General features: G+C 29.8%; 4 protein-coding genes across 9 annotated transcripts; 3 read left to right on the top strand and 1 right to left on the bottom strand.

The window, feature by feature from the left end:
• Positions 1–62: 62 nt before the first annotated feature.
• On the top strand, positions 63–1065 carry LOC111682630. The gene has a single exon (XM_023444623.2). It carries the CDS (start codon positions 249–251, stop codon positions 972–974), a length of 726 nt encoding a protein of 241 aa, XP_023300391.2. The 5' UTR covers positions 63–248; the 3' UTR covers positions 975–1065.
• Positions 1066–5187: 4122 nt separating this feature from the next.
• On the bottom strand, positions 5188–6971 carry LOC111682623 (uncharacterized membrane protein DDB_G0293934-like). Its single transcript, XM_046950836.1, has 2 exons — positions 6185–6971; positions 5188–6142 (listed from the first exon to the last, which is right to left on the bottom strand). The coding sequence occupies exons 1-2, from the start codon at positions 6893–6895 to the stop codon at positions 5429–5431; spliced, it is 1425 nt and encodes a 474-aa protein (XP_046806792.1). The 5' UTR covers positions 6896–6971; the 3' UTR covers positions 5188–5428.
• A 7000-nt stretch (positions 6972–13971) lies between these two features.
• LOC111682635 (fibroblast growth factor receptor-like 1) lies at positions 13972–22346 on the top strand. 6 transcript variants are annotated; one of them, XM_023444628.2, is made up of 5 exons: positions 13972–14347; positions 16840–17160; positions 20985–21100; positions 21170–21389; positions 21459–22346. In XM_023444628.2, exons 2-5 carry the CDS (start codon positions 17043–17045, stop codon positions 22061–22063), a joined length of 1059 nt encoding a protein of 352 aa, XP_023300396.2. In that variant the 5' UTR covers positions 13972–14347; positions 16840–17042; the 3' UTR covers positions 22064–22346. The 6 variants fall into 6 exon arrangements, with proteins under 6 accessions (XP_023300396.2, XP_046806798.1, XP_046806795.1 ...); XM_046950842.1 differs by having other exon boundaries at positions 13976–14102; positions 16897–17160; XM_046950839.1 differs by having other exon boundaries at positions 14006–14180; positions 16897–17160.
• A 3502-nt stretch (positions 22347–25848) lies between these two features.
• Positions 25849–26797, top strand: LOC111682632 (glutathione S-transferase 1-like). Its single transcript, XM_023444624.2, has one exon. The coding sequence runs from the start codon at positions 25864–25866 to the stop codon at positions 26536–26538; it is 675 nt and encodes a 224-aa protein (XP_023300392.2). The 5' UTR covers positions 25849–25863; the 3' UTR covers positions 26539–26797.
• Positions 26798–27099: the final 302 nt, after the last annotated feature.

The raw sequence follows: 27099 nt of genomic DNA, 5'->3' as shown, positions 1-27099 counted from the left end.
GAGTTATTTTTAGAAATTTTCTTAATAAAAAATGTACATACATATGTACATGTGTGTATGTTCTTCCTGATGATAACCCCAAATGACAAACTTATGAATTACGTTATGATTTCATATATTTAAATAGTTTCTCGTTTAAATTTTCATTTAAAAAAAATTTAGTTTCATTTAAATTGTTCTAGTCTTAACAACGTATTAAGAGAGCCAAAAAATAATAAATATATAATCTTTATTACAAACTAAGAATAATGCATCATACAATAATCGTTGCAATAATAGCAATTGTATTTATAATTCAGACCGCAAATGCCGGTTACACGAGTGAAGAGACGGATGAAAAATCGAAATCATTATATAGTGCAGTGACTTCTATATTGGGTACTACAGATAGTAGTAAACATCATCATAAACATACATATGATAACCCGCCCTGTACTAGTAGTGGATGTTCTGCCGCTTTAAGCCCATGTTACAGTCCGACCGGTTGTCCGCAACCAACAGGTCAACAGGGCTATAACAACGGTATTGGATATATGGTAAATCCACATACAAATGTTGGTTCTTTGGGGCATGTAACTCCCCAATCATTTCAAACAGGAGCTCATGGCTCTCAACTACCATATCAATCGACATCGGACTCATATATTCAACCAGGTTCATCTAATAGATCTCCAGTTTCACATCAGGGAGGTTACCCATCTAATGCATCACCAGTTTCACATCAGTCAGGCTATTCTTCTGCCGGTTATACCCAACCTAGTTCAGTTCGGCCATATCCTTATTGGAATAATAATCCTAGTAATTATGGTTATCAAGGACCACGAGGATATAGTGTTTACGATCATACGCTAAAAACAAATTCCGAATATACAGAGGTTGGCACTCATACAGGACCTTTACAGCATGGAAATACTGGTTATGGCAGTGGTTACGGAGGCGGTTACAATGGTCTTTTTAATAGACCAGGATTTTAAAGGATTGCAACTAAATGTTGGTTAAAAATAAATTATAAATTATTAATTTAGTACTATACATAAATATACAAGCGCCCATGTACAATGTAAATGTACAACGTACTGTGCAATCACTTGAATATGTCAATTTGAAGCAAGAAATGTTACAATTGTGTGTTTAAAGGATACATTGAGTGTATTTAATGGCATGATCAATAATATTTTTAAAAACAAGTTTTGAACTTAATTAAATGAACAACATCTTACGAATAAAACTTTATGTTGTTATTGGCTATAGACTTGAAATTAAGCATTTAGGATCATGAGTAAGTGAGAACCTATAAAAGGGAATTTTTTGGAACTTTTTCGTTCTTCAAAAGGTACTTTTTATTGAAATTGGAAATATGAAATTAAGCATGTAGGAGCCGGAGTAATTGAGAACCTTTAAAAGGGTTTTTTTAACTTTATCGTTCCTCAAAAGATACATTTTATTTGACTTTAATTTTAATCCCCTTGCGCTAACGTATAAAATAAAATTTTTTGTGCTTTTTTAAATTTCGTATAATATTGAACCTAAAACATTAATTTAAAAATTAGATCCCATAGTATTCCATATAAAAGAGAACTCTTTGGTTAATATCTCAAGGATATTGTAGATTCTCAGTCTGCTTTAGTAAGCTGATCTACAAAGATACAATGGTAATCAAATGGCGTTCGTAGATTGTGCTGCCCATTGAAGAATGGTCAAAGCATTTGATGATATCTAACAATTACCTGTCTTCATTTGGGGTGAGTTTTTGGTCGTTTTCGTTTTGTTGAATTACATATTCTCATCGAAATTAGATTATTTAATAGACCTTTATATAAATATCGGTAAATAGGTTCAATACCATAATGCTTCTCTATGCTGTTCAATAGTACTATGGATTATGACGGGTATTCAATATATTATGTTCGCCGTTGAGTCTGAACTTAATGTCAAAGAAAAACTTCACGGTAAAAATACTAATTTATATCTGCCATAATCATGAAGTATCCTTATTTATGGAAGGAAACAAATTTTCCTACTCTGTTATTGAACCTATTTAAAAAATAACTGAAAACATTTTCAGAAATTTCTTTGTGTGATCAAAAACTTTAATTCGATGAAAATATGGCAATTACTCAGTTATTGTAATACGAAAACGCACAAATACTCACATCAAATGAAGCACGTTATTGGTTGAAATGCTAGTATTCAATGGGTAGAATAATTTCCTTTAAATTATACCCCATGAGATCATTGGTTGGACCATAAATTTACTGAATGAGAGAAAAACAATATCTTCGAGAGGTTAAAGGGCGCAGATAACAGCATCTTAAGTTGTCAAATAAATCGTATATTGTCTGCAATGATTTTTTGAACTGTTCCTCTGATACAAAATACGTTATGACTTTTTATACTCTACTACACTTTAGTGGGGAGGGTATATTGGGTTTGTGCTGATGTTTGTAACGCACAACAATATTGGTCCTATATCTACCTTAAAGTATACCAATCAGCTCAAAATCATTTTTCGAGTCGATTTCGTTGAATTGTCTTCAAAATTGCGACCTGTAGTTTGATTACAAGGTTTACTTGGACGGACAGAAGGACGGACTGTCCGTCCAAGTAAACCTTGTAATCAAACTACAGGTCGCAATTTTGAAGACAATTCAACGAAATTTGTTCCAGGGACGAAGCCTATTGAAAATGGTTAAGATCGGTCCATTTTTTCACCTGGTCCCCATACAATTGTACCCTCGAATAGGGCTTGTAAACTTTGTAATCAAACTACAGGTCGCATTTCTGGATATATATTGGAATGAAATTTGGCACATGATCTTTTATGGTACCGTAGACGAAGCCTAATGAAAATCGTTAACATCGGTTTATTATTTCACCTAGCCTCCATACAACTGAACCCCCGAATAGAGCTTGTAAACCTTGTAATCGAACTACAGGTCGCAATTTTAGAGATATTTCAATAAAAATTGGCACACGATAATTTATTGAAAATTGTAAATATCGGTCCATTATTTAACATAGGCATCATACAACTGAACCCGACAAATAGGGCTTTTAAGTTCATAATTATGTTTATAATACTCGTATCTCGATAAAAAGCTACAAAACCAAGGCTAGTAGCCTTGATGACCCTTGATGATAATTATAGGGCCTCATTTGACCCTAGCCCCTATAAAAAGCCCCCCTTCAAAATCTTAATTAAATTACGACATTTTTATTCAACATATACTTAAGCCATATATCTGAGACATGGTACAATTCAACTTAAATATTTATGAAAACTAAATATTTATGAAAACTAAATAACATTTTACTTCTTGTAAAAGGTGTAGGTTATTATATGGTTGGCTTTGCCCGACTATAACTTTTTAACTTGTTTTAATTAAAAAATTATTTTACACTACAAAATTGTTTTAGGTTAGACCAATTCATATTGAGAACGAATACCTCTTTGTGCATAAACATTGAATTTTGTTTAACAAATGATATTACTTAAAACAAAAAAATAAATAAATAAATAATTAAAACAGTTCATCAGCATAAGGAATTGTATGCACCATTCCACATAAATATAATATTAGTTAATTTAGTTTTGGCCGCCAGTGTTTGTATGAATTGTTAATTGTACTATTTTATTTCCCCCCGTGGGCATGTTACCTTGGCGAGACCTCCGCCTTGGTGTTATTGCAATCCCGGGGTATAAAGAGGGCCCAATACCTCCAGTCTGACCGGGACTGAAAAATTGGTTGTCTCAGTCTACTGTTTGGCTTAGTCCTTGCATAGATTGCCAGAGGTCAGACCAGAGCACCGCATAATCTGGTACTACGGGTGGCCAGTTGCCCGCAGGACTATGTCCTGGCTGGTCAGTTGGTTGAGGTTCCTTCGGGATCCACGTAGTGGCTGTGGTTTAAACCCGAATTCGCGGGAAGATGATAAGTGGCGGTTAAAAGACTGATGCATGATAATAGTCAATATTTCGGGATAAGTTCGGTGCTGTTGCCGAAAATCAAAAGATACCCCACAGAGGAGTGACTGTGGGACTAAGCGTTGGAAATGGGTTGGAGTCAATTGTATATGATACGGAATGAATGTAGAGGTATGCGGTCCCTACCCCACCCGTATACCTAAATGAGTGTGTCGTATGTTTTTCTCTATGAATGTGTCGAATAAATGAGATGTGTGCTGGGTTGAATGACGATGGATGAAAGGTATCATATGCAAGTGATACCAATTAATTTTCCTTCCTTGTCTAGATATGTTCAGAGTTTACTCTGTTCATATCAGACTTGCCACAGCGTGTCACTGTGAGTAAGAACAATGTCTACGGCTTATTGATGGATCGTGCTTCGGTCCACCGGTTACGTCTCTAGGTGCTGTTGCCGAATCAACAGAGCCATAGTAGTGTGGTTGTCTTTCAACGTGACTACTTTGGCAAGAGATTAGATAGCTCGAGTACTCCAGCAAAGTACTTGCGCATGGACCGGTCATAGCCAATGTGCAAAAATTGCCACCTGAGTCTTCATTGAAGACAAAGGGGCGATGGTAGACCGTTCTCAAGTCTACCCTGTGGATGAAAAAGACCACCGTGAGATAAGGCCGACACGGCAGGTGCTCACGTTAAAACTCTCGACAGTCTGTACTATTTTATAGTAAAACTATTTTGAATGGCATTTAACGATGTATAAAAAATTTTTAAAAATTATACGCAGTTGGAAGGAAAAAATATTTGTGGTATTTTGATCATCAAGGCTGTAAATATAAATTATATTTCCGATTTTAAGAGTTTATACATTTATACATGAGCATTAAACTTATTACGACTGCCGCTTTAAGCCCATGTTACAGTCCGACCGGTTGTCCGCAACCAACAGGTCAACAGAGCTATAACAACGGTATTGGATATATGGTAAATCCACATACAAATGTAGGTTCTTTGGGGCATGTAACTCCGCAATCATTTCAAACAGGAGCTCATATCAATCGACATCGGACTCATATATTCAACCAGGTTCATCTAATAGATCTCCAGTTTCACATCAGGGAGGTTACCCTGATGTGAGACCAGGATTTTAAAGGATTGCAACTAAATGTTTACAGCTTGTAAATACTGGTTATGACAGTGGTTATGGAGGCGGTTACAATGGTCTTTATAATAAATAGTCAATTAGAAGAAAAAAACATTTCTGCTATTTTGATCAGCAAGGCTGTAAATATAAGTTATATTTCGAATTTTAAGAGTTTATACATTTATACATGAGCATTAAACTTATTACGACTGAATTAAATTTAAAATAAATTTAAAAATACGGAAATAATTAAAAATAAATAAAAGACAACACTTTTAACGTTTTGACATTGACCGAATTTCAAAGATGAGTTAAAAAAAAAATCGTGTTCAAATGGGATTGTTATTGAATTTGTCTTTCAATCAAAGCCGTCTTATGTCGATCAATAACGTTGGATCGTCGGTTTCTTTAGCAACATAATATGGTGAGTCTGGATTTATAATAGTGCCTGGTTTTAGGTTTTCGGGTAAAGATGTTGGAGGACGACTAGTAGTAGAAGGTATTTGAGGTACGGGTGAGAATGTTGGAGGCGGCAATTGTATGGGTTGAGAAGATGGGTTGTTATTAGGAAACTGAGGTACTGGTCTAAAAAGTGGATTTTCTACTATTTCACTAATAAGATCTCCTTGGTCTGCTGGTAATGGTGGCGGCGGAGGTATAGGTTGTGGATAGGCTGTGTTTGGTCCATAATTTGTTGCCGGGAAATTTGGATTTGGAGTTTGAATATTCCAATTGGGCGTTTGAAGATTATTATTACTACCTTGAAGATCAGTATTAGGGGTTTGTATATTCCAAGTGGGATTTTGAGGATAATTTGGTTGTGAATTACCACTTTCTGGATAACCTGGACTTGGTGTTTGTATATTCCCGTTAGGATTTTGAGATAAGTCATTGTTGTTTACAGGTGAATTTTGATTCGGATTAACTACTGTTGGTTCATTAGGATGTGGTAGATCATTTAAAGGTGGAATTGGACTTATTACTTTAGGAGGGTTGGTGACCGGTGTTTTAGTTGTGATCGGTGGTTTTTTTGTGGTATTTGGTTTTGAATTGGTTTGTGGTCTGGCTGTAGTTACGACTGGTTTAGGTTTGGTTGGTTGTGGTCTGGCTGTAGTTACAACTGGTTTAGGTTTTGGTTTTACAGTAGTTGCAGGACGAGATTGTGCATTGGAGTTACCAGCATGATTGGGTTTCTTATTGTTATTATTATTTGGTTTGTTTCCAGGATTTTGATGGTTCGGTTTTTTTCCCTGAGGATTGCCATTAAAATTAGCTTGTGGTTTATTATTTCCTTGATTAGGTCTTTGTTCTTGATTTGAATTATTTGCATTTGGCTTCTTATTGTTATTGTTTTTATTGCCGTTATTGTTATTAGGTCTATTTATATTATTGTTGGGACGTTGATTTGGTCTATTGCCACCGTTGTTGGGACGTTGATTTGGTCCATTTGGTTTATTTTTATTACCATTATTACCCCGATTAAATCCCTGTTGACCTTGCTGGTTACCCACTTTATTTCCTTGGCCATTATTTAAATTTGGTTTTGGTCTTAAATTTCCAGGAAAATATGGCTGCGGCAATATTGGCCCAGCAAAATTTGGTTGTCCGAATGCATTAAATCCCCCACCAAAACCAAATGGTTGATTAAAATTATTTGCCGCTTGTGGAAAACCAACACCAAATCCAGCCGAGGAACTGGATGAAGCGGAAGCTATGCCTCCATTGGTACTAGCATACGATACAGCTACAGCTTGTCCAGCTACTTTTTGATTTTGCAAATAAATTCCCGATAATAGAAATTTAAGAAATAAATTTTTCAAAGCGTTCATTATGAATTTCTTTAATAATACGACATATTACTAAAGCGACTAAATGATTTCAAACTCACAAAAGTACTGAATTAATGATTATTCTTTAGAAATAACTTAAAAGATGTTTTGTAGTAAAAAAAAACAAAAAATAAATAATATTAATTAATATGAAATATATTTGATTATCTACAAAATTTCAAGGTATGGGTCACTCAACCAAATATTTAAAAAATAATAAAATGAAGCATAAATTTAATTTGTTAGTATGTATAAGTAATAGATAAGACTGGTTTGATTTTAGAATATTAATAACTGATTTATTTTATTTTATATTTTTCTTGATATACAATTGAAGCTGTAATTGAGTTTTTAAATTTCTTTTTCAGGTTTCAAAATAAAGCAAATTCGAAATATTGCACTTTCTAAAAAACGGTTTCGAATACAGTGGTGGATTTTAATAGAAATCTTTCTTCAAATCTAGACCGTTAACACTTTGTATTTTTGACATTGAGGAAGATTTAATTTTTCTATTATTTTTCCAAATTGTACCTTAAAATATACCAATCAGCTCATAATCATTTTCTGAGTCGATTTAGCTGGGTCCGTCCGTCCATGTAAAACTTGTAATAAAATTACAGGTCGCAAAATTTGGAGATAATTCAATGAAATTTTGTACATGATCTTCTATTGTCCCAGGGACGAAGTCTATTGAAAACCTTGTAATCAAACTAAAGGTCGCCATTTTGGAGATAATTAAATAAAAATTAGCACATGATCTTTTAAGGTTTAATTCATCTTAAATGCTTTATTATGAAAACTAAATCACATTTTATTATTGTAATAGATGTTGGCTATTATATGGTCGGCCTCGCCTGACTATAATTTCTTACTTGTTTTTTTTTTGTGAAGATTTTGCCGAAATTTACTAATGAAGTAGATTTTGTTTTGTATGGGAAATCTACTTAAAATCAACTAGATTTGCTTAAAATCCTGTGAGTACTAGATTTCGCTGTAATGTAAGTTTTTTTTTTTAATTTAAGATATATTAACAGTTTTCATACAAAAATTTTAATAATTGGCAGAATAACAACTACGAAAATTATACAAAAATCAAAAATAAATTAAAAAAACATTAAAATATGTACAAAAATAATATAATATGCTCTAAAAACTGAAAAATATGCCTCAAATATCTTATCTATGAGTCCATACTATTCATCATAAAAAAACATGCCTTTGTCTATTTTGCATTTCCTTAAATAATAAAAAGCTAGAAATAACTAATTTTAATACAAGTATTTTGGCGCAAAACTTGCTCCGTAACTTGCACATTATATGATCAAATAACATTATAATTTTTAAACAAATAAAGATATTTGCACAAGATTAGGGGTGAAAGTGCGGCATTAAAAAAAGAAATTAAGGTGTATGTTGTTCTTTTAATTTGTTGGCTTGTTTATATAAATTAAATTGTTCACTGATCATAGCAAATTACACTTAAAACTAATATTTTTAAGTATTTAATTTACATTGAATTTTTGTTGCGAGTGTATATAATGGAATGATCCATAAGATTTTTAAAAACTAGTTTTGAACATAATTAAAATTCTCCTAAAAAAAGACCAGTTTATTTTTGTGTTTATTTTAAACAATTAAAAACACACTTTTAGAAAAGTGAGATACAAAAACATGAAGCAAAATTTATAATCGAATCAAAACATTGCCGTTATATATAGAGAAATATATAGAATACATATTTTTTTTCTTTATCAATTTCATTTCCCGTTTTGCCGAAAAAAAAAGAAACAAAATGCATCCTCAAAAATTACAAAACAAAAATCACTAAAAAATGTATAAATATCATGATGATATTGAAATTATAAGTAATATCTTATTTACAAAATAAAATAATAAAAACGAATAATGTACGGCTATTCACTATTGAGTGTTAAATATTTCATCATTATCTTAATGTCATCATCATTTTGTTGGTCACAATTGTCGCAAAATGTTAATTTCAATTCAAATTTGTTGCAAGTTCGTAGTGGGCGTACATATACGGATATAGCACGTGTTATAAATCCAAATCAATATGCACACGTAGGTATGCAACCATATCCAGGACAACCATTTTGGCCTCAAGGAGGATAGTGAAAAAAAAAACAGATCAGATATGGACTAAGCAGTATACATATATACATATGTATATGAATATAATATTGATTGTATTTTTATTAATAGCAAAATATAATCTTAAATAAACAATTATCTGTATATATTTATCAAAAATAAAGAAGATATTGAGTTTTGAAAATACATAGGGTAGAAGGGGGATAAGAGCCACATTTTTTTAAGGCAGCCTCAAATTAAAACCACGATACATATTCTTAATTTTTTTCTTGGTTCGGATAGTTAGATATGTTGGCTTTAGTTTTATTCCTTTCAATTTTTCTTAAGTCATCCTCATGTACATATTTTTTTTAACTTTTTCGCACTGACCAAAAACGGCGATACCGCCCCATCCATGGGGTAAATGCGCCAAGGGGGGGCAGATTTGCAATTAGTAAAATAAAAGAAAAAATTACAAAAATAAAAACTTATTATGCTGTTTTATACCTTAATTGATTAAACAAAGTATAATAAATCAGATATTTATTGTTTATTTCACAAAACTTAACAAAAAAAAAAAATGAAAACAAATTATTACTGATTTTTTCTATATTTTAACCAAATTTTGTTTTACATCACAAGCATTACATATATTTGGCGTATGTGCCCCACGGACAGTTCTGGGGTTTAGTTTCAATTTTATTCGGGCTTCAAATTATATTATCGAAAATTTTATTATGTCTTATTGTTCACTATTATTGACATTCTAATACTGACCAATATATTTTTTCTATCACAAAAACTAAAAAAGTTTAGCAAAAAAATTTCATACAGTGAAATATTTTCACAGCCCTTTGAAAAACAATTAATCATGTCTGCCTCCCATCATTTGTAAAGTTAATGTTTCAAATTTTCAGGGATGATAGATAATCGATAAACGAAAACAAAATTTAATAATGCGGTAAAATCGATTACTCGGTTTTCAAGTTATTCGCATTGACAGATGTGCCCCTATGGCGAAGGATCCCCCTTCTACCCTACTGATATATTATTGATATGAGATAGAATTCAATGTCTCCTACATTTATATTACTTATTAGAAATAAAAAAAATCACATGAATTTAAATGATTTTAATGTTAAAGTCGTCAATATTTTAACTTAACAGTTTTATAATATAATTTATTAACATCCTTGATAATTTGTAAGAATTATAGCTCAAACACAAAGAGCGTAAACTGAGAGACCAATGTACACTTTTCTGAATCTGAATTCATAATTTCTTAATTATATCAGATTTTCCAGATATCATGTCTCAAACAATGTTTTTGATCACATTTGAGACCTTATAACAGCACGAACTAATCCTTAAACTAAAACCTTAACTAATAAAGTTTTTTATATAATCTCAAAGTCCAAACATTTAGAAGGATATTAAACCTTTATTTTTAACTGAAAAAGTTGGACTTTTGAAATTTTAAAGATATCTTCGCGTTGTTTTAACGTCTTAAAAATTTATTAAAGGTTTATCGAACAATTTTTTATAAATAAGACCCATAAAATACAGCTCTATTCCTTAGGAAAGTATGCCTTGGTCTATGGGTTAATATTTTTGGAAAAATATCGAAAATCAATCCCAATGAATCTGAACCATTGCACAGAACGAGTATATATAAAGTTTTTTTGCGAATGCGAAATAAATTGTAATTGTTTAACTTAATATTAAATAACTTGTCAATTTTGTAAAAAATTTCATATGTTACAAACACTATGCCAAAATGTACATGCCTATGTAATTGTAGTTAACAAAAGGTGTAATAAATATATCTATATTTATTTACTACTGTTTATGATTATTCATCTATTTATCGCAGACACTATCTATGGGGTAGTTTACTATTATGTCGACTTTTCATTATTTATGGAGAGTTGGGAAAGTTTTTAGTAAAATTTCTAGCAAATATTACAAATAATATAAAAAAGTAACATCCATATTACAACAACGTCAAAATATTCGTTATCATTTGGAAAAATTTTTAAGTTTTTATATTACTCGATAGTATAATTTCATATTTACTTACAAATATATATTTAACAGGAACATATGTATGGCAGAGGTTTAAAAGGTTGATTTTGTCATTCCGTTTGTAATATTGGTTACAAAAGTATATTTTGGATTCTTATAAAATTCTAAGTCGATTTAAACATGTCCGTCCATAAGTCTGTCTGTTAAAAGCACGATAGAGTCCGAACGGAAATGCATAAATATTCTCTTTGCAGTTTGTTTTAAAAATAGGCAATATCGGTCCATTACAATTAGCTCCCCGGAATACAGTTTAAGCAGCCTTAACTGCTTAAAAGTACGAATATAGCGATGAAATTTGACATTAATAAGTTCCATATGTCCAAAATCTATTTACCTTATTTTATGAGGATTGATGCATAATTAAACGTAATAAGTTGCTTACAAACTCAAATATCTCTACCAAATTTCATGGAAATCGGGACATAATTGTCTCTCATATATGGACCCCCCTCAGAAAATGTCATTAAAGCTCATTACTGGATCGGTCCATAATTGAGCATAATAAGTTGCTTACAAACTAAAATACCTCTAACAAATTTCATGTGAATCGGGCTAAATTGACCCCCATACATGGGCCCCCTCAGAAAATGTCATTACTAGCAAAAAAATCGACACAAGTACCTAAGTTATTTTTGAGAAAACAATTATCTTGTGAGCATATATCTTTTTACGACGTACGATTTGATGTTGGACATGAAATCGGCATATCCGAATATTACACTCGTACTTGCTAATTTTATATTCAAAGTTTTTTTTTGTTTTTAATTGCAAAAAGAAAATAGTTTAAAATATTAAAAGCACTTGGTACCGATTATATTCGATAGGCTGTCTAAACAAATCTGGTATATATGCGTAGGTATTAATAATATCTTTATAGGATAAATTCATTAGAAGATAACGTTTCTTGACAACATTATGTTATGAATTCATTGAATCGAAAAAGCTATAGACCAATTATTTTTACAACTAAAATACATACTTAATTTATTTAGTTTATTTTAAAAATCTATTACAGCCGACCATCACGCAGTTTATGTTCCATAAAAATCCGATTGTTATAATATTTAACAACAACAATACCAGTAGGTACTGAACTGCCACTGCAGCAGTAGAAAAACTGATAATAAAAAAAATATTATCACAGTCCATTATAATGTTGGTTGATAAATAAATAAAATTGATAAATGTAAAATGTTAGTATGTATGAAGTATAATAATGATAAAATAGTAAATGTTGACACTTTTTTAATGATACGAATAGAACTATAAAGAATAAAGGCACCTACGATAAAAAGTGGAATATGTACAATTAATTTTTGGAATAACAGTAAGCACTCTATAGGTGGTAATATGAATATATGTTAATGAATAACTAAAGAACAATGAGTTAGAAATTTTCATTATGCTCTTAAATAATTTGTTCTAAAACGAGTTTAAATAGTTTCTTTTGATTGTCTAACAACTTTGGAACAAGTGACTTATCATTACTTCTAGAAGTTGTTTCTTTTTCATGTTCGTTGTTTTTTTTTATTTTGATTCTCAAAAGATGGTCATTATTAATGGAAACTTGGAAGAAACTTTTCAGAATTCGATTGAGTGTTAAATTTGTAAAAACCAGGGCAAGGGTTTTCATGCACTAAAAAATTAAAAATATGCACTTATAATATGCACTATAAAATGAGAAGAAATGCACTAAAAATGTAAAAAATAGGCACCACAAATATTTCTTTGAAAATGTACATATTAATAGATATTCATTCAGATCTTAAGTTTTTGACAACAGATATACAGGTTTTTAAAAACTGCTTTATGTACTATAATATCATTTTAATGGAACCACAACATCGAGAATGACAAATATAAAGACTAAGAAACAACTTTAAATAGTATATATTTAATTTTTCGAAAATGAAAAAATTGATAGCAATTCTAATAAAATTTAGTGAATGAACGTATTTTTGTATAAAATATATTTTTTTCGAATTTTATCGTTTGGTAATGTTTTTAAGGGAATTATGGACGTGAAAGAGATGTAAGAACAAAATTTCATCAAGTTAACTTTATATATGGACACACAGATGGACAGACTCAGAAATTGATACTGAACCTTAAAGTATCGGTTCAGTATCAATTTCTGAGTCTGTCCATCATCACCAATATTTTGGACGTTACAATCAGGAGCAAAAACTCAAAATATCTTCCGCACTATTTATTTAAAAAATATTTAAATATGTAAATACCAAATTTGTTGTAAAAATATTAAATACAGAGAAAACAAAACATTTTGTTTTAGAAAAATTAAAAAAATATGCAAAAAATGCTATACAAATGTTGAAAATATGCAAATATATGCAATTTAAAGCAAAATATGCAAATTATGCATTTATAACAAAAAATGTAACAACAAATCAATGCAATTTTGTAGCAAATTCTTTGATTTGAAAAGAAACTAGTTAAAAGTTATTTGGAGTTACTGACTAACAATAAGTTGGGTAGGGGTCAATAATGAACCAATACTTAATATCACTGATGTGTCAAATTGTTTGCAAAATATTTTGGCATAAAATGAAAAAATTATTTAAAGGACTGGATCTAAAACTCTATAATAATTTCACAAAAGCATTTTTTAAGGTTTGACGTTTTTGATGTCAAACTTAAACTAATATATTAAAAAAACATATTTGTTGATCCCAAAAAACACAAGATCTTTGCCGGATAAGTTTTTCGACTTTATCATGTAGAGTATAAAAATACCGACTTCTACCGATATAAACTTTTATATTTAACAAATATGTCAACAATATTGAATAACTGACTACCGTATTTTTGAACATTGAAGCAATAACGTTTTGTTTTTCTAGCATTTCTGACTGTCAGTTAGTAGACTTTTTTTCGTGGTGGTAGTCGCGTTGTTCGTTTTTTTCTTTAATAAATGATTCTTATTTGTATTGTATATGTCGAATCGAACGAACGTATAATATAGACGCATGTAAATTGTTTGTGGGCCAGTCCAAACACTTGTTGATTGATTGTAATTTCAAACGAAGAATATCGAAAGTGTGACAAACGTAACGAGTTACATTTTCGTTAGTACCAAGATGAACGACTTGTAAATTTTCTTACATAAAGTGCAATATTAAAATTAAGAAAAAAGAAGTGAAAACAAAAAGTGATAAATTAAATGCTTAAATAATTGAACTTGATCTTGAGTATAAAAAAAGAATAAAAAGAAAGAAAAATTTACTTATTCGTATTTTAACCTACATACATACATATGTATGTATTTATGTAATAGTGAATGTTAATTATTTGAAAAACAAACAAAAAATTACTTTATAAAAAAATACCTATTTATTTATATAAAGTTATAAAATACTAATTGATTAAAATATACAAATTAATTGAAAGTAATTGTTAAACGATATAAAACATTAATATTTATGATTCCTCTAAAGATTTTGTTTTGTGCCTCACATATAAAATAAACAAGACTAAGTAAAAAATATTTAAAAATTCTATAAAAAAACATTTCTAATAAATGCTACAGCGTGTGAAATCTAAAATTCTTCGATATTTTGCGGATAAATGTTTATAAATTTATTTTAAATAAATTAATTTTTGCGGAATATGTTCATGAGGTTTTGTGGGAAATTTTTTAATTGTCCATTATTGAATATTTTTCTAAAATTTTTCGATTTATTTTTTTAATGATTAAAACCAAGAATTCCACAGGCCGAAAAATGTTTAACTTAGGGATCAAAGTTGCTTTTCCATTACATTTGAGACTGTGTCCTGAAGATTTGAAAAACGATATTTTGGCCTTTTTTGAGACGACTATGTTCTATATCTTCTAAAAGTCCATTCTATGACTTTATATACCCACAATCAAACCGTATGCAGTAAATGTAATGCTCTCCTATAAACATTAGGTTGATATTATTATGAGATTTTGACTTGTAAGAAACTTACTTCTAATTTCAAAGCTATACTCGCATTTTTAAGCGAGGGTTAATGTCAATCTCTGAAGGGAGTCTTATATGGAGGTAGGGTCAATTATGGATCAATTTTCATAAAATTCGTTAGAGATTTGTGCTCATAAGAGACTTGCTCATAAGAGACAGTAATGGACGTTTATGTCATTAACTTTGGGGGCCTTATGTGGGGGGTAGGGTCAATTATGGACCGATTCTCATAAAACTTGGTAGAGAATATTTTTGTGGAATTCCATCGCTTTACTCGCTTTTTTAAAAGAGTTATAACTGTTAAAGCTGTTTTTCGGGAGCCACTTGAATAGGGACTTTAAGTTAACGTGGACCGATATTTCCCATTTTTAATACGAAACAACCTATAGGGAATATTTGTGTAAAATTTCAACTCTTTAGCTCTTTCCGTTCGGACTCTATCGTGCTTTCAACTGACAGACAAACGGACGGAGAGAAATGGCTAGATCGTCTTAGAATTTTATAAGGACCCAGAATATATATACTTTTGTGGGTCTATGACAAATATTTCGATGATGGATATAAAGAAGAGGCTAACATCTGACATATTTCTCCCTCAGTACATTTCGCCTATATTTTAAAAACAAACTTATAGATTGCAAGTTTTTAAAATTTTGGATATGACATATTAAATCCCAGATGTGATGGAGAAAAACTGAGGTCATTTCCGGATTCTGCACGGCTCAAATTTGTTCGGCTTTTTGAATGTTGTTTATTTCATAGTGTAGTTTCAAACGTTAAAATATCTTGTAGGAAGAAGAAGATATAACAATGGTCAACATACTTTCTAAATAAAGTCTGTTATAGCCTGTTGGCATTACAAGAAAAACCTAAGTTACGGATGTGTCTACATTTCGACAACTACCGTTGTAATTTTGACAACGCATCGTTGTCATTGTTGATTACGCTTTGTTGTCATTGTTTGATTACGCTTTGTGTAATTTCGGCAATGAATTATTGTGATTTCAACAGCTCATTATTGTCATTACGACATCGCAACGTTGGTTTTGACAACATAGCATTGTCATGTTGTGAACATATCGTTCTTGTTTCAGTTGCAGACGTGTTAAACATTTTTTGTTACCACATCAGGACCACTTAATCTATTCCAATAAGCTTTTAAAATTAAAAGAAGCACAAACAAAATTTATATGCGGAACAGTGTAATTTTTTTGAAAAATATTAAACTGAAACAAAAATTTAATTTTTTAAGGAAATAATTTCCCATTAATAAGTTGTTTATCGCATTGGCAATGCCACGAACAAGTTGGTTGTCCTAATAAATTAACATAAACAAAATGTTAAAAAAAATATAAAGCACAGACTATTTTTACGTAGGCATGCAAGTTTTTAAATAAATTCTTTAATTTTAGCGATCATGAAAATATCTTCATTGTGTTTTATAAATTCAGCATTTTTACTTTTTTTATTCTCTCGGTGTTGCAAACGAACTAAACCAATTAATAATAAAAAAAATATTAATAATAATAATAAATATAAAGCAAAACACTACCATTAATAAATAATTTATATTTGTGGATATGTATATGTATATTAGTTAGGATCACGAAAAAAGAACTTACTAAAGGCTGATAACTTTGTATTTAGAAAAATTTTATTCTGCTTGTGACGCATATTTGTGCCAAGCAGAATAAGCCGATAAGACTTTATTAGAATTTTTTTAATAATTCTAAAAATTTTAACTTGAAACGAACCAAGCCTAATTTTGAGAGGGAGAATAAAAAAGCGATTTCTTTTTATATGTAGGTCGAGAGCCAGTCTAATGTACATATGCAGTTGTAATACATACTTTATTAATTTCAGAAATCAGAAAAGATTTTCATATATGAGTGTGTGTGTAAAGAAAATTGTAATAAATAAATAAAAAACTTTATATAAAATATATTAAAAAACCAGCAGCAGCACTTTACTATAATGTTTAGTGCATCAAATTACTGCGGTTCTTGAAGATGGTCAGCAATAAACTTAAAGTAAATAGAGTGTTTAATTATTGCGTATTTGTATTCTTATTCTTATTAAATGGAGTTGGAAATCGTTTTACAAATGGATTTTTCATTGATTATGCAGGTAAGATATTGAATATACTTACATACATACATTTTTTTTTTTTGGTTTTAAAATTTATGAAATTAATATAAACAGTGGGTCAGAAATACACTTTTCTAACAAAAAAAAAAAATAAAAATTAAACAATATTGGGAAAGTTTGACAATAAAATGAAAACTGGATTGGAAAGAAATGATTCTAACAACTGTTTAAAGATGCAGCATAAGTATCAAAAAAAGACAAAAAATTGAGGTAAAATTTTATAAAAAAGTCACTTATTATGTGATGGATGATGAAACTTATGTAGTGTCAACCCCCTCGTCTGGGAGGCTTTTTACAACTTCTGGGTTAAAAAAACAAAATTTCCCAAGATGTTTCTTTTGTGACAAGCCATTTGTATTTGTGCCAAAAGAAGGCAATTATCTATATATATGTAAAAGAGTTGCGTTACTGACTTACTGATTCACATTCATTGCACAAACGGCTAATCCAAGAATAATGAAATTTTTACAGTAGATGTCCTTTTTTGATATGTAGATCCACTAAGGAGAGTTATTTTTAGATATTTGAAAATTTGGTTGTAAAAAAGTGAAAACGGGCATAAGAAAAAATTTAATTGAATCTACTTTTACTCTTAAAAAAAGTAGATAGGTGTCTGGAACTTTTTCGAAATTCGTACTTTAAAGGGGGGCGAAAATTTATAACAAACGTGGTTTTGGTACCATTTTGGGACTTTTATAACTTTTCAATTGATAAACATAATAACATTTTTGTAAATATTGTGAACACATCTTTCAAAATTATGAGCCACCAGTTTCGTACTTATTTAAAATTCAGTCCTTTTTGGGTGTAAAATGGAGAAAACCGTATTCTTGGTACATTTTTTTTAGCACGTTAAGAAAACTTTTTTGATTATTGACACATTCTTATTAGCAGGGCAAGGATTTCTATGCAAATGCCTGTTTGTAGTCAGTAACTCAAAATAACGTTGAACTAGTTTACTTTTTGAATCAAAGAATTTGCTACAAAATGGCATCGTTTTGTTTTTGCATATTTTATTATAAATGCATAAATTGTATGTTTTGCTTAAAATTGCATATATTTTGCATATTTCCAACATTTGTATAGCATATTTTGCATATCTTTTAATTTTTCTAAAACAAATTGTTTTGTTTTCCCTGTATTTCATAGTTTTACAAAAAATTTTTTATTTTTTACATATTTAGAATTTTTAAATAAATATTAACAAATTTCAATTTAACAACAAAATACTATGTTCTATTAAATACAATCGTACATAGTTTTGTTTAATATTTAAAACCACAATTGTGCGGAAGGTACTTTAAGTTTGTGCTGCTAATTGTAACGTTCAAAATATTGGTCCTTAAAGTACCAGTTCAGTAACAATTTCTAAGTCTGTCCATCTGTGTGTCCATATAAAAAATAGCTTGATGAAATTTTGTTCTTACATCTCTCTCACATCAATAATTCACTTAAAAACTTTACCAAACCATAAAATTCGGAAGAAATATAATTTATACAAAAATACATTCATCAAGCTTTCCACTCTCAGAAATTAAATATAAACTATTTAAAGTTGTTTTTTAGTCTTTATATTTGTCATTTTTGAGGTCGTGTTTCCGTTAATGTGGTATTATAGTTCATAAAGCAGTCTATAAAACCCTGTATATTTGTTGTCAAAAACTTAAGATCTGAATATATATTAATATGTACCTTCACTAAGAAATATTTTTTGGTGCATATTTTTCACATTTCAGTGTATATTTTTCCATTTTATTGTGCATATTATAAGCGCATGCTTATTAGATAAACCTCTTATACGTCATAACTCTGTAATATTTATATTAACAAAAAATGATATTTCTTTGAAAAGAAAAGTACCCAAAAAACTCATTGAGCCAATTTTTAAAAAATATAAAAAATACAAAATAAGAATTTTTATATTATTTTTGGAATTCGGGTACGAAGGCAACTATAGGATCAAATTGGGATAATAAATAATATTCTATATGTGAGACATTTTTGTACATTTTTATTTGTATTTTGATTGGGTAGCGAAGCACCCAGGGTTGTTCTAGTTTGTGATATCAGGATCGATATTCAAAGAAATATCTATTACTTATATTTCTGGACCGATTTGGCATTACGACACTATTTAAAAGTGTCTGGTAAGTAGTATTCAAGTAGTAGTTAAGTAGTATTCAAAATTCGTAAAAAATAGTGAATTATTTTGAAATAAATTCGTGATTTTTGGTTACTGTGTTTTCTTGATCTTCATACATCGTGATGGTAAAAACATATACACAAATATAAAACTTTGGAAGCAATGAGATTAAGACAAGCTCTTACAAACATCAACAATTATATATTTAAAAGTATATCGCATTTACCAATTTATTATCGGTATCGTATTGTTGTATAATTGTATGTCATTAATATTTCACAGACTAAAATTTTTTACACAAAAACTAAAGGATAGTGCAAACTTACAACGATACTACGTTACGGCGCCGATTGAGAATTGTGTAATATTTCGAATTCATGAGTATCTAAAAATAACAAAAAAAAAAAGTTGAATTCAATCCCAAAATTTTCACTGCTTTTTTAATGAATTACCAATTTTAAACGAAAACGGTATTATTGTTTTGTCTTGGTAGTACTTTATGGAAAAAATCAAATGAATTTAGCCCAAATTGTCATCGTGATTATAATCTTTATCGTGATTATAATCTTCAGAGAGATAATTTTGTGTAGATTTTCATATCGTTAAAAAACTTTTGAAAACAAGGGCTAGTCGAAAATTTTATTAACGATTTTTGAACTTTGCGGGTGGAAATAAATAGGAATTAGCTATTTTTATTTAAAGACATACAAAAAGGTCGATTTTCTTGACTTGTGTTATCTTAAAAGGACAGATTCTACGCCGATTTTTATACGTTAAGATGGGTGTTGGAATTTTGTGTATTACAAACAACAGCGCAAACCCAATAAACCCACTAAAAGTAGAGCGAAGTTTGACATGAAAATGAAGTTTTTAATGCAACAAAATACCTTTAGCAAATTTTAAAGGAATAGGTTCCGTTATTGACCCTGCAAAAATATTAAATTAAAATTTTTATAATTATACCCTACGCCACTTTAGTGGGAAGGGTATATTGGTTTTGTGCTGATGTTTGTAACGCACAATAATATTGGTCCTATACCCGCCTTAAAGTATACCAATCGGCTCAGAATCATTTTCTGAGTCGATTTTGTCCGTCCGTCCGTCCGTCTGTCCGGCCATGTAAACCTTGTAATCAAACTACAGGCCGTAATTTTGAAGATAATTCAATGAAATTTGATACATGATATTCTATTGTCCCAGGGACGAAGTCTATTAATAATGGTTAAGATCGGTCCATTATTTCACCTAGCCCCCATACAACTGTACCCCCGAATAGGGCTTGTAAACATTGTAATCTAACTAAAGGTCGCAATTTTGGAGATAATTCAATGAAATTTGGCACAAAAAGCTGCAAAACCAAGTTCAAGTCTTAATGACCCTGATGAACTTTATAATTATAGGGCTTCATTTGACCCTATGACCTCCAAAAATTTTTACTTAAATATCCACAGTTTTATTAAACCGTAAATGGCTTTAGTATATCTGAGGCAAGGTATAAATCAACTTAAATGCTTTATTATGAAAACTAAATCACATTTTATTCGTATACAGGTGTAGGGTATTATATGGTCGGCCTCGCCCGACTATAACTCCTTACTTGTAATTATAAAAGTTTAATATTAAAATATCTAAACAAAATTATAATAATTTTTATTTTAAGAAAATTCGGAGCTAATACAACAGCAAATTGGATACAATATAACATTGCCATGCAGTTTAAAGGGTTTAGTAGATGAATCGAAAACTACAGATATAACATACAATTGGTATTTCAAAGTAAGTAGTACCAGTGGAAAATCATGTAGATACAAAACTAGAAAATTAAAAAAAATACATAAATTTCAGCAATGTGGTGAAAATTCGGGTGGTATTCCCAATTGTTATGACACAAATGATAATGAAGACTGGACACAGTTACCGTGTGAAAATAACATTTGTAAAGCACATTTGTACTTGAAAAATGTAACAGAAAAATATTCTGGTCTATATAAATGTACTGTTATGCCTAAAATGGGTAATATATTAGATGTTAAATTAGTGAGAACATTTCAATTGGATATAAAAAGTAAGATGTGATATTGAAAATTGGTTTAATTTAAACTTAATATTTGTTTATTTTTTTATTATATTCTAGATACCTCTATGAAAATTCCGGAATTTTTAGATGCATATCCTTTAAATAAAACCATTAATCAGGGAACTCAAGCGGTTTTTCAATGTCGTGTATTTAGTGAAGAGTATCCTACAATTAAATGGTTTCGCCGACTCGCCAATTATAATTACAACGATTATGAGAATATACATTCAATAGTACATTACAATGGTCAGGCCTATGAATTGTTGACATCGGCCCGTGAAAAACCCACCGCCCGAGATGTATATTTAAGTAAACTTATAATAAATGAAGTACATCTACGTGATGAGGGCTATTATGCTTGTGTGGCAATAAGTTTTCGTGGTCACAATATACGCGAAGCTTATTTAAAAGTTAATGTACATGATGATAATGATAACGATGATTCGGCGGAATACTGGTCGGATTATAGTGAGGAAGACGAGTTTTTATCTACAGATCCAAAACGTTTTGGTTTACTTTTTTTAATGCCAGTAGGTTTAGCATTATTACCATTATCTGTATATCTGTGTTATATCATTCATAAGCGTTATAGAAATCCCAATATAATGGATCAATCAAAATATGCTGAAGAATATGATGAACAGTGTATGTTGAGAACGTAGAAAAAGTATAATTAACCTCATATTTTTAGCTCAGAACAAATGTTATTTGTTAATTAAAAATTGTAAAATCTAAATATTTGATCACTTGATGATTTTCTAGAAAACCAAAGATTGTGTTTTAAATGTAATTTAGTATTAAACAAAAAAAGGAATTAGTGTTAATTAGAGTTTACGCTTATTAGTCGGTAATATCACACGTTTATGATAAGTAATAAAATTGTAAATTATAATGTATATTTTTCATACCCAACATCTATATTCTATATAAATATATAAAAATCAATGTATATTTGTTTTTTTTGTTTCTTTGTATCTTATGAAAGGCTAAACCACTGAAGCGATCTTCTTAAAAGTTCTTTTAGTGTATGTTCCAAGGGGAACATACGCTTAGAGCAACTAAAGGCTACTTTTTATTTTGAAATTGCAAGTCTAATATCTCAGAACAGAACATTAGAGTATAATCATGATGACAGCGATGTTGAAAATTGCAAAATTGCATTAATTTCTTTTGACAATATAGTTATGTGTCAACAATAACAACATTTTTAAATAACAATTGGAAATTCGTAAAAAAATAAGTGAACTATTTTAAAAAATAAATTCGTTATTTTTAGTTAATATGTCTTTTTACTTTTAATGATATTTATTCTTCATACATCATGAAAGCAATAAGATTCTCACAAACGTCGTTATTTTTCTTTTATATTTCTAATAGAAAGGACATTGTATTTATCCAATTTACTGTCGATATCGTATTGTTGTATTATCATATGTCATTAATATTTCGCAGACAAAATTTTTGACATAAAAACAGAAGAATAGTGAAAACTTACAACGTTACGGCACTGATTGTGAATTGTATAATATTTTGAATTCATGAGTATGTAAAAATTAACAAACAAAAGTTGAATTTAATCCGAAATATTTCACTGCGTTTTTAGCGAATTTCCAGTTTTAAAAGAAAAATGGTATTATTGGTTTGTGTCGGTAGTACTTTATTTTCTATTTTTACAGCAAAACTGTCATCATGATTATGATCTTTAGAAAGATACTTTTGTGTAGATTCCCATGTTGTTAAAAAAACTTTAGGTTTTAGTTCCAGTTCTGCAAAGTTAAGTAAAAAGTGGCGTAAAAAAGTCTGTACAAAAATATCTCAAAAAACTTGTTTTGCAGCTTTTTGTCGAGATACGAGTTGTATGGGGGCTAGTTTGACAAGGTTTACAAGCCCTAGTTGTATGGGTTCTAGGTGAAATAATGGATCGAACATAAGCATTTCAATAGGCTTTGTCCTTGAAGAAGATAAATTTTGTAAAACATACATATAAAATGGTTATCGGATCATTCATTATAAGAATCTTATATGAGTATTGCGATGAAATTCGAAACAGAAATAAGTTACGTTTATTTTATCAAATATTTCTACAATAATTGAAAACTCTTTTAAACAATTTAAATAACATTAATTTAAAGGGTTAATTTCGAATGTATTGTCAAAATTTAAATTCAATATTTACGCAGAGTCATCGGAATTTTTAAATCAAAATTTTTAGCGAAAAAATAAAATTTAATATTAATTTTTTTTAACATTATAAAGAATTTTTCTCAAATAAAACATTATATATTTTATATTTGTGATTTTTTGTATAAATATCTTAAGAGTTCTTCGAACTAATAGAAGTAATTTCATGATATTGGAAATCTATTTGAATTTTTATTTGACGAGACATTTTGAAGTGCATATTTTTTATTTGCGTATTTGTATTAACATTGTTAATCAAATTGAGCCGATAGAACAGCCATTGCAACAATTGGACTTGTAGAAGTTCTAAAGATCAAAGTTAGTACAGTTTAAGTTGAGAGTAAACAAAAAATAATGTCGCGTAAGCGTGTGTCAGCTGTTAGATTATTTAGCAATGGTATTCCAACACCCTACAATCAAGTTTATCCATATGAATATTATCGTCCTGGCTGCTATTATATACCCCAAGTTGAACATCAGGTAACTCCTTACATTCATACCTATTCCGACCACTGGCAGCCATATTGTAATACGGCCACTTATGTCGTGGATTGTTTTGGTAGAGTTAATTATCCCAGTGATTTTGAATATCAATTACAAGTACCGACTACAACTTTCATGCAATCTCCGCCTATAGATGTTCTATATCAATATTATGATAATGGAGAGGCAGAAATAGCATCATTACCACAAATCGAAGAAGAGGATAGTGTAGATGATCAAGAAGTTTTTTTAAGCAAACGTAAGCGTTTTAATCATGAAGATCGTTTAGGAAATGAAAGAGCATTAAAGAAATCGAATCGTAAAAAACTCAAGCAAAATAATTATGTATATCGTTCAAATGAGGGCTATTTGGTAGAGGAACCAAGTGATAATGTTTGCGAGAGTATTTAAGGAATTGTGTACTTTAATGTTATTTCCAAATATTGTTGAAAATTTATTTATGGTGAAATAAATTATGTATTAAAAGTATGATTTTTATATTCAACATGATTTAATAAAAAAAAAAACAATTTGGAAATAAGACCTATTTTATACATTACTTTCAACATTTACACCTCCAAAAGAACTGAAACTAACACTATTTAAGGTTAATTTTATTCGCAATTTATAAATGCTAAAACAAGTTCATTGAACAAATACGAAACCTTAAGATCGAAACATATGTTCGGTGCAAAACAATTCTATTCCAAGTTAACACAACAACGATAAGATTGTATCAGGGATGGCAAATATAACTTTTAAATTGTACAAAACAGCATTGTGTACTTTTTTGAATCCGATTGTATCAAATCTATATTTTGCAAACTTCTATCAATATAATGAAAAGTATTTCAAATTGAATTCATTCTTTCCAAGCTTTGGTATGTATTAATAAGCAAGTTAATTTGTCAATGCACTAGTCCATTCACTAGATTATAGGGTATTATATACAGGCCTGTCACAGAATTTCATTTCGATCGAAAGTGGATTTATTTCCGTATTTTTGCTTCTTTTAAAAAAGAAAACGAAAAATTCTTTCGGAATGAAACCACTTTCAGTTTTTGAAGTGAAATTGATATTTGTATGTATGCTTTTCTTAGTTTTAATAATAAGAAGTTTTACTAAAAACATTGTTCTTGTTTTGATTAGCTAAACAGGAACGATTTTTAATGAAATCTATATAATTTTATTCGTTTTTTTGTCAATTTACGAAATAATTCGGAATTTGGAGAAGCTAAAACAAAAATGATCGGAATAATACGGAATTGAAACCATTCCGGTCGGAATGTGTGACAGACCTGATAGATTCCATTGGATAATAGTCTATTAATAAACAATAAACTAGTATGTATATAGTTTTTAATAGAAAACTTGTTATACTAGTCCAAGGACTAGAGAATAGAGCGGTCTATAAAGTAAACAAAAGACTAGTTTGTAGATTGGACATTAGATCAGTATAATCCAAAGACAAACTCTTCCAGAATTCTTTACGATATCTTCTTCCGAAGTAAAAATTTGACTGAGATTGATAGTTTTTTGAAGTTTGTGTTAAAAGTACAATTTTATTATTTCAATAAGAAAATATAATTTTGAAATTATACAAAATGGAACATTGGTGTACCACTGTACTTTTGAAAATCGAATTGTACCAAATAAAGTACAATCGTACCAATTTTGCCAACCCTGGATGTTTAAAAACAATATAAAACTGAACTGAACTACACGAGTACCTGTACGAAAGTTCAGCAAAAGCAAAATAAATAATTTATGTGAGCAAATTTTTAGTTTACTCTCAGCAATGTCTAGCAAACCAATACTGTACGGAACTTTTACCAGTCCCACCGTTATGGCAGTACTAATAACTCTCAAGGCATTAAATATCGATTTTGATTTTCGTGAGATCAAACCGCGATTACAAGAAAATCTCACTTCAGATTATTTAAGAAAAAATCCTGCTCATACTGTACCCACTTTAGAAACTGAAGAACATAAGTTTATTGGCGATTCACATGCCATTATGGCGTACTTAGTTGATCGTTATGTTAAAGGCGACAGCAATTGGTATCCCAAAGATTTATATCGACGTGCAAAAGTCAATGAACTTTTACATTTTGAAAATGGTGTACTTTTTATGATGTGTGTCAAACAAACGTTTGGACCCATATTCTCGGGTCTTAGAACTAATGTATCTGAAGAGAAATTTAAAGAGATTGACGAAGCCTATAATATGATGGAACGTTTCATTGGGGATAATAAATATGTGGCTGGTCCACATATATCTATTGCAGATTTAAGTTGTATAACTTCCATAAGCAGTATGTATTTCTTGCGCCCATTTTCAGAGGAAACACATCCAAAGCTATTTGATTGGCTGGGACGTATGAAATCGTTACCATACGTTCAAGAGGTATTAATGAGCGATGTACAAGGGTCAACATTGAAATTTTTATCTAAAACTATGTCACATTTGTAAATTATTCACACAATAAAGAATTACTTATATCTTAAACTTAGACTTGGTTTGTCAGGATTCCATTATAAAAGCAATTACATGAACTTTGTTTAAATTAGCAAACGAGCGATCTGCGTGGGAGGATTGATCGTTTGCTTAATGGTAATAACTCGAAAAACCCATGTAGTTTTAGCATGATACCACCATAACAAATGGTCGGTCTTGAACAATTATTTCTTCTTTTTTGTTTTTATATTCATGTATTTTAATATTCAATTTAAATCAATAAATTGTAAAGAATTCACAAATTAAACTAGATTGTTTGATGCTGGTATATATTTGTTGTGAAATGCAAGTTATTTTTTGTTTGTTGCTTGCAGATTCAATATTTTTCAACATGATCATTAATAATCGAATTTTTATAAAGAACCCCCAAGTAACTAGTTACAGGACTAGTTGTTATATGTTCTCTTCTCTTTAGTAGTTTGTTAGTTTTTAAAAAAGTAATGCTTTCTCAACTTTGCCAAACATTGCACGTTTCTGTATTTTTACTATTGAATATCTAAAAAATATGAATATTTT

The sequence above is a fragment of the Lucilia cuprina genome, chromosome 4 (assembly GCF_022045245.1).
Source record: "Lucilia cuprina isolate Lc7/37 chromosome 4, ASM2204524v1, whole genome shotgun sequence".
Lineage (NCBI taxonomy): Eukaryota > Metazoa > Arthropoda > Insecta > Diptera > Calliphoridae > Lucilia > Lucilia cuprina.
Note: the sequence above shows the minus strand (reverse complement) of the source record. Positions and strands in the feature narration are given on the sequence as shown.

Bases quoted from the DNA above. Each gene is read 5' to 3' on its own strand.
- LOC111682623 (XM_046950836.1), bottom strand. From the start codon at position 6,895: ATGAACGCTTTGAAAAATTTATTTCTTAAATTTCTATTATCGGGAATT. The intron at 6,143-6,184 runs GTAACTACAGCC...CCTAAACCAGTC, and splicing joins AACCAAAACCTAAACCAGTT to GTAACTACAGCCAGACCACA.
- LOC111682630 (XM_023444623.2), top strand. From the start codon at position 249: ATGCATCATACAATAATCGTTGCAATAATAGCAATTGTATTTATAATT.
- LOC111682632 (XM_023444624.2), top strand. From the start codon at position 25,864: ATGTCTAGCAAACCAATACTGTACGGAACTTTTACCAGTCCCACCGTT.
- LOC111682635 (XM_023444628.2), top strand. From the start codon at position 17,043: ATGGTCAGCAATAAACTTAAAGTAAATAGAGTGTTTAATTATTGCGTA. The intron at 17,161-20,984 runs GTAAGATATTGA...TTTTATTTTAAG, and splicing joins ATTTTTCATTGATTATGCAG to AAAATTCGGAGCTAATACAA. The intron at 21,390-21,458 runs GTAAGATGTGAT...ATTATATTCTAG, and splicing joins ATTTCAATTGGATATAAAAA to ATACCTCTATGAAAATTCCG.